The 8223-nt window shown below is 43.8% G+C and overlaps 1 protein-coding gene across 3 annotated transcripts in view; it reads left to right on the forward strand.

Annotated features, from left to right (window-relative positions):
• The window catches only part of CHGB (chromogranin B), a 76680-nt gene extending 68462 nt beyond the window's left edge, over positions 1-8218 (forward strand). For all 3 annotated transcript variants that reach the window (XM_030447442.1, XM_030447443.1, XM_030447444.1), the window contains 4 exons: positions 2520-2563; positions 3661-3754; positions 5463-7219; positions 7809-8218. In XM_030447442.1, the coding sequence (XP_030303302.1) occupies positions 2520-2563; positions 3661-3754; positions 5463-7219; positions 7809-7892 (1979 nt within the window). In that variant the 3' untranslated portion in view covers positions 7893-8218. The remainder of the gene's footprint in view (positions 1-2519; positions 2564-3660; positions 3755-5462; positions 7220-7808) is intronic.
• Positions 8219-8223: the final 5 nt, after the last annotated feature.

Genomic DNA, 8223 nt, shown 5'->3' on the forward strand with positions numbered 1-8223 from the left:
GCTGGGTGGGTGGGTGCCCCGCTGCCCAACTCTGCCGGGGTGATGGCTTCACCCCACCTGAGCACATGTGGAGAGGAAAGCAGAGGTGTTGGCCAAACATCTCCTGCTGGCAGGTGGCCCCAAGGGAGCTCTCGCCAGCTGGCATGGGCTAGTGCTGCCAGCACCAGTGTAAAGTGGGGCATGCTGGCTCCCCACGGGCTTCCTATCTCAGCTTTGCCAGAGCAGCTGCCTCAATATATTATTTCAGGCTCTGAGATGGATTAGAGACTCATTTTGTTCCTCCGGGCAGGTTAATTGGACATATGTCTAATACCATTTGCTTCTTCTGACATTGTTATAATAGCCTAATACTACCTTTGTCTGTGCATGTCAGCTTTCATCATTAGCTGAACACTTGCCTAATGGTCATTAATCTATCCGAAATCTCCTTGGAGAGGCGAGCGTTCCAGGATGACAGGACAAAGGCAGTGAGTACAGCCTGACTTTGTATTCCTGCACCACTGACTTACCTTTCAACAGGGAGTCTGAAGTTGGCATCTTTAGTAGCAAAAGACGTTCAGAAGTTTGTGCTGTGCTTTATCACATCAACTGTGTGTAACTCCCAGGAGATGTGCTGGGGCAGCATCCCTAAAAGGACACAATCAGATGTTTGCCCTTGTGCATGCCGTGACTTCTCCTGGTCTGGAGGACCAGAGGGAGCCTCGTCCAGAAGAGGCAATGGAGTGGTTCAGGCCTTCTGCTTACATGTAAGTGGTGACTGTGAGCAGCTCTTGCCATTAAGAGCAGTGTCTCCAACTCCTGTGGGATTGGGAGAATGTTCTTTTAGTGAAGAACACTTTTTTTAGTATCAGGGACTTTGCTGCCAGTTTCCTGCCCCCGCACATACGTACATCCTTATCCTCCGTGCTCAGATGGAGGGTGCAGGCAGCTTAGACTGCAGCAGCATCAGCACTGTGCAGTGTGATAGTTATTTGCATATTAGGTTAGTAAATAAAGTAACCTAAAGCCTGGCTCAGTCAGCACGGAACGCAAAAGATGGTAGAGAGATCCTCTCTACCTCTTTAAAGGTAGAGAGCCTCTCTCTGGCTCTGTAAAGCACCATCTCCCCCACACACCACCTGGTGCTCTAGGGGAATGATGGGGTGGGGCTGTAATGCTATTTTAGGGGAATCCCTCCTGTGCTCTCCTCGCGTGGGTTCCCTTCTGAGATTGCAGTTGTATAAACAGAGAAGAGACGGGGGCTGCAGAAGCACATTCCTATATATGTGTTTTGGGGGAGCAAAAATAGAGGGCAGTAGAAATATCAGGAGTTGTTACTGTGTTGTGTTCAGTTATTACACACAGAGTCAGTGCTCCAGGGGATGCCTGCTTTCTCTGCAGGCACAGAAAAGAAGCAAGGTTTTGCTACTTTAAATAGTGCAAGGCCACATGCTCCTGTCTGCTTTGCAAGCTCCGAGGCAGCGTTAGTTTTCCTGATGCTGTGAGGTAAACTGACCCCCTACATCTTCATAATCTGTTTTGTGTTCATCTGCTACACATCTCTCATTGTCCCAGCCAAGCAGTATTGCAGAGAGGGTGAGGGGTGTATGTAAGACTGTCCTGACTTGTGTAAAAACTTCAGTACTGCACCCCATACTGTACTGTATGTTTGTGATTATATAGTACACAGTGAGTCTGTGAAGCCCCGATACAACAGTCCTTGCTTCTGTGTACTTACGTGTGGCTGGTTTAACTTCACTTGTGCAAATCTCAAGGTGGATGAGAATTGGCACAGTTTATTAATAATGCACAGCAACCAAGCTCATTAACCAGACAGAGACATATTGCAGCAGTGATGGCAAAGTAAGGCAGCACAGTTCCATTTGCAACAGCTTCTTTCCAAAAGAAATACCTTGCGCCAGGTACAAGGAGGTCTCAATTGCCCCACATGTCCTTAGAACAGAGAGAGACTACAGATTGTGCCAGAGTATTTGCCACAAGGACTTTTTTTTTTTTTCTTATTTCTTGAGGTAATAATGGACCATACAGTGATGGAAATCTTCCTGTCCCTTATAGTTCTCTTCTTCCTTCTGGCAGCTGCCTGCTGTCCAAGCAAGACAGGATTTCTCTGGTAGGACTGAGACAATAGTTACTTGAAAACCTTGCAGAATGATCTCCTACTGGGGAGGTGGTGAAGGGGCGCACAGAGCCCCTTGCAGAAGTCAAAAGGTTCTTGGGATGCAAGCAGGCCTTGTTTGGTTTGGTTTTGTTTTGGTTTGGTTTTTATCACCAAACAGATACAACTACATAAAGACCTAACTTGCAGTAAAGCTTTGGTTTTGGAATTGGAGCATTGCTTTCTGGTTTTTGGTGTATGTTCTTTGTGCTAGAAATGTCAACATGCTTCTTCTCTCATGCTAGGCTGCACTTCTGTATTGCCCAAAACTCAATCTATCCCATCAGACAGATTTGACTGAGGACTCCAGTGACAGTGATGCTTGCTGCTAGGATTAATGAGTCTGTAATAATTTTTCTTCTAGGTGTCAGCACAGTTCCAGTGGAAAAAGATGACATTGAAGAAATGGTAAGTAGCTGTACATCAAAGCAACTTTCAGCAAATATTAGTCATGTGCTTCCATGTTTTGTCATCAAATGGTCAGGGTAATGCTTTTTTTTTTGGAAGGTAAGACAGTTATGAGATCATCAGTGATGAAGAACTTGGGAGTCCCTTTAGCTGTCAGAAGATACCTGCACACACTTTGGTGCATTTGATGAAAATGGAAGCTGGTTTCCTGTGTCAGTGTGGTACTTCTGAAACTCAGCGTTGTACAGCAGCCCAAACATTTATCTGAAATATTATTTCATAGTACATGTTACTGGACTGTAAAAAGTGAGATGGCAGCTTTGAAGAAAGCTGAAATATCTACAGTTACCAACTGTGTAATGGAACTAAAAGCATTAAAAAGACAAACGGATATGGAGATGTTTTATTGTCTACTCCCACCCAGCCATCCAGATGGTCAGCCTGAGACTCTTGTACCCCTGGCAATCTGAGCACTTGCTCACAACCAGCAGCTTCAACATCTGAAAATCATTTTGTGTGAATTTGTATAGAAGAGCTACTTAGGTAGTGCTTAGGATTAGAGGAGGTTGTATGACTTTCCTAAATCAATCAATTTCCTTTCTTCCCAGAACACTACCCAGGTGAACACTGAGCACTAAAAGAGGGAGACTTGTAGCACACGTACCTGAAAAAATGTGGAGCATGTCACTTACCAAGGGGTGTTTGGTTTATTGGCATCCTGCAGGATGATCCCCGTCTTTGGCCGGTGTTGTGTTGGTTATTTTTGGTAGGGTGCTGTTACCACATGTTTTTTCACTCCCATTTGTACTGAATAGGGTATTTAATATTTAAAGATATGTAAAAGGAGCCTGTCACCCCTGCAAAAAGAAGGGGAGATAAGAAGGTCTGACTATACTCTTCTTGATTGTTATGGGAGTGAGGAGCAAAGCACTTGTTGCCCTAATGTGCCAGAAGTTGTGGTAGAGCTGGGGATTACTTAAAACTGATAAATATTAGCCTGAACTCTAATCCTAAACTGGATTTCCTCACTGACTGGGTCAGAAGGATTTCCATTTTCACCATGGGAATTTTTTTTTCTCCTATTTTGTTTCTTGTAGGTAACACGGTGCATAGTGGAAGTTCTGTCCAATGCTCTATCTAAGCCAAACGCGCCACCAATTAATCCTGAATGCAAAGAAATTCTGAAGAAGAGTAAGTACAACATTATCTGCACTTGTAAAAGGAATTTTTTAGATGGATTATCTCTCGTGTTGGAGATGGTGAACTGTTACTTCAGCCCATGTGAAGCCGGTGCTTCCAAATTTTTGTGTCAAAATTCTGACTTCCTTCTGTTTAGTCTGTCTTGCTCAAAGAGCAAACAGTCCGACCTGGGAACTGTCAGGAATACCTGGCTAACACAGTCTGACTTTCTACTTCAGCCACCTGGAGAGTCTGAGAGAACTTAGACAAGCTCTTTAGGTAGCCTGAGAGGTCAGCAAATGGGGCCAGGTTTGGACCTGCTGAATGCATCCCAGAGGGTTCTTTGAACTGCCTTGGCGTGACCCCCCCCCTTAAATCACCCAGGCTTCTGCACCCAGTGGCAACTGGATCTGCACCCGGCTTAGGAGGAGTAAATATTTTGCTCTGTTCAGAAATTATGATTAAATTTGTGGTACTGATTCTGAAGTCATGTGCTGGAAGCTCCCTGTGGAAGTGCTTGTTTCAGAGGAGCTGATTCTTGCAGCATCCTGCCTAGCTGCCTCGATGGGGAGGTGGAGGCCACTTTGATCACTGCCTGTAGTCAAGTGTGGTTAAGTTTGATGCTGTGCCAAGATGCCCAAAGCACATCTTTCTTTTCTGCCCAGTTATATTTATTTGATTACAGAACAATTAAAAGGCTCTTGAATTTACTTGCCAGCAGGAAGCAATAATGAAACATGTCTGTCTCCTCCTTGTCAGAGGGAATAATGCATGGCCCTAATACAGTCTTCAGAAGGTGGTGGGTGTATGAACTTGGGAATATGTGTATTTGTATCTAACATGGCCACAAATTTACAGGAGATGCTGAATGCTATCAGGCATCAAACTGGTTTATGACATTGTTAGTTTCATAAAAAAGATTGTTATTTTCCACATTTTGAAAAATAAAAAAAAGCCTTCAGTGGAAGGCGAAGGTGGGGAGCATATTTTTGCCATTACAGAGATTTTCTCCAGAATACTGGATAAGGAGAAGATGTTCAGAAGTAATGAGCTATTTTTAAATCTGTGCAGATGACATTATTGTCTGAAAGCTATTAGGATTTGTGATTTATTTCTGATTTATTTCCATGTGTTACTCCAACAAAAGGGAAACGGAAATATCTTAATACAAATATACTGGCACCATTGTGGCTAGAATCAGACTTTCATTTAGCATTTTGGAAATACTGGAAGGTGCAAAATATCATTAAACATAACTACAAAGCAGCAGGTTGTTTTTGTTTTTTTTCTTTCCCCAATCAATTTAGAATTTTTAGAAGTTGCTAAGGCTCACAAATATTTAAGTTTGAAAAAGATGGTTGTGCTTTTTTGTCAATAAAGTCTGACACTCAAATAACTGAACACAAGTCTGGATCCTGTTGACTTTTAATGGGAATGAGAATTCTTTTAGTTCAGTACTAAAAACATGATCACAAAGCAATTAAAAAGCTAAAGGGGAAAACTATCCTGGAAAATTCACTGAACTTTTAAAATGCCTAATGAGGTAATGGTTTTCCAGGAAACATAAAAAATATTAGATGACTGAATTTAAAAGCAGAGTTTAAAAATTAATTCCGTCTAAATCTTCTTGCTATTTTGAGAAGACAGTTACCTATTTAAACTGAAATAATGCTTCATGGGAGAGTTGGATTACTTCATTATGCTTCTTTTGTTATTGCAGGTGGTAGAAATGACAGAAGTGAAAACAAACAGCCTGAAGTGAGGCGTTTGAAAGACCCAGCAGAGATGGAAAAACATCATACTGGAAGTGTAGAGAAAGAACAGGGTCAGACAGAAGAGGTATCTAAACAGTACACAAAGGGAAGTGCTGAGGAGAAACTTGCTCATGAGGAAGGTAAAAGCAAGGAAGAGGAGGATGGACACCACACACCCATTCAGGAAGAGAGACTTCATACAGAAGAAAAGAAAAGCTATGAAGAAATTGGAGGTGAGGAGGAAAAGAGTTACCAGAGTGAAGAGGAAAGCAAAGAGAGGAAGCTCCATGATGAAGAGGCAGAGCATGCTTTTCTCTACAGGAAGCCCCACTCTGGAGGCACCAGCACAGAGGAGTTCCCTGGTGGGAATGATTTGCACCCTGTGGGCCGCTGGCACTTGGAGGAGGGCGTGCAGAGCCCTTACAAAAGAATTAATGAAGGTGAAGCAGGAGAGGAAGAAAGAAGTGAAGAATACCACCAGAAGTCTAAGGAGCGCGGTCAGCAAGAGCATGAAGAATCTGATGAGATGAAAGAAACAGAAGAGGAAAAGCAACCATACAAACTCAAACATTATCATGGGAAGCACAGCATGGGTGACTCCTCTGACGAGAAGAGAGGCTACGGTGGTGAGAAGGAGGAACCAGCTGAGGAATCAAATACAGAGGACACCAGTCTCTGGGATAAAAGGAATTTCCGTCAGAAACATCGCGAAGAGTCTGAGCAGCAGCGTGAGGAGAAGAGTGGTTACCATGGGAGGCATGGGTCTGAAGAGGTGGCGGAGAAGCAGCATGCAGACCAGGGAAGTGAGGAGTACAGAGAAAGATGGCAGCAGAGCGAAGAGAGCAGTGAAGAAGACAGGAGGCATCGCTACAGTGCAGAAAGTGGTGAGAAGTGGTTCAAGGACAGGAGGCACCGTGATGGATCACATGAGGTAGGGAGGCACCGTTCTGAGGGAAGGACGTATCTTGGAGATGAAAGCAAGGAAGAGCTGGACGGGTATCTTGGGAGCAGCAGCCAGGGCAAGCAGCATCGTGCGGGAGGGAGATCACGGCTGTGGGACAATGAAGATGAAGGGTCACAGAAAGTGTATGCTCGAGAGCGCAAAGGGGAGGCCAGGAGAAACTACTACAGCTCTGAGGAGAGCGTAGAGCAGCAGCAACGCTACCCTGGCAAGAGTGAGGAGGAGGACGAGGAGGAGGAAGTAGAAAAAAAGCTTCGCAGCAGTGATCAGATGGAAAATGAAGAGGAGAATATGGAGGAGGGGAGATATGCAGAGAGGGAAGAGTACAGAAGCAGTCTCCCAGCAGAGAAGAGAACCATAGCATCCTACAGCTCTTTCTATCCACTGCTGTGGTGGAAAAGCCAGCGCTTTGAGAAAAGGAACGGTGCAGGAGAGCAGCTTCTGAAGGGGAAAGAGGAAGGCAGGCACACCCTGAAAGAGAAGAGTCTTTTCCCTGAATATGATGACTATGACCGGTGGGAGAAAAAGCAATTCCTAAGTGCTCTGAACCCCAGACGCACCGAGAAGAATAATCTTGGCAAAATGAAGAGATATGATATGAAAAGGCAGTACAAGATTGATCAACTTGCACAGCTTCTGAATTACAGGAAGAAATCAGATGAATTCCCAGAGCTATACAATTCTGGAGAAGACTTGAAAAAACACCACCTGATCAGGAATGACAGAGGAAGTCTGAGACAGAGACCCCTGACTGAAGAGGAGGTATGTATACAGGTGTTTCTCTGAAAAGCCAGAGGAAGCTGACATTACGTGCACGTTTCTAAATCCTTTCCCTGGGCAGCTGGTAAACTGTTCATGGAAAAACACAAAATTAAGTCACATTGAGAGGCAGATCTTCACTGATTTAACAATCTGCTTTCCTTGCATGGATTTAGTGGAACTACCCCAGGGCAGAGTTTGTAAAATAAAGACAATGTGCATCCTCATTATCTTCTGTTTGCTTCAAGACAAGAGAGGAGATTTTCTTCCTCTCTGAGCCCTTCCTCTCCCTCCAGGGTCTTACAGACGAATAAAATGCAGCCTACACTTACCAGTGGGATGCTCCTCATGTATGTCACTGTGTCTAATGCACACTTACACTTTCCCCAGACCTAATTTGGTTAAAAGCAAGAAATTGCACAAATCTCCAAGGTGTGTGCTGCACTGATGCTAACACCCCCTGCCCCTCTCCTTCCTCACCAGGAGATGTCTGCCTCTGAATGATGGTCTCTCTCATTTTTGGAACAAAACACGTGCAATGTTCTTTGATGTGTAAAACACTTTTTTTTTTCCCCCCCCCCCCCCCCCACAGGAAAAAGAACTGGAAAACCTGGCTGCTATGGATTTGGAGCTGCAGAAAATAGCTGAGAAGTTTAATGACAACAGGAGAGGCTGAATATGATCTGCTCTGGTCTTCAGTAGCTATAGTAGCTGTACTCACAATACCTGTATTTTGTGGTAAATTCACTGCCACTTGGATTGTTGTTTGCCCTAAAACCAGGAAATACTATTTACTGTCCACTATAGTGTAGTGATTTATACAGCTGAAAATGTCTTTAATTTGCTATTATGCTATTGAGATATGAATAGCATGAATTTTAGTATTATAACTTTTCATGCAAGGCAGATATTTTTAATATGTGTGTGAAAATAACTGTGTTAGTGTTCTTCAGAAATATATTCGTCTGAGTTTGAAGTAATAAAAAACACTGATCTTCGACCAAACT

Source organism: Calypte anna, chromosome 3 (genome assembly GCF_003957555.1).
Source record: "Calypte anna isolate BGI_N300 chromosome 3, bCalAnn1_v1.p, whole genome shotgun sequence".
In the NCBI taxonomy this organism is placed as follows: domain Eukaryota; kingdom Metazoa; phylum Chordata; class Aves; order Apodiformes; family Trochilidae; genus Calypte; species Calypte anna.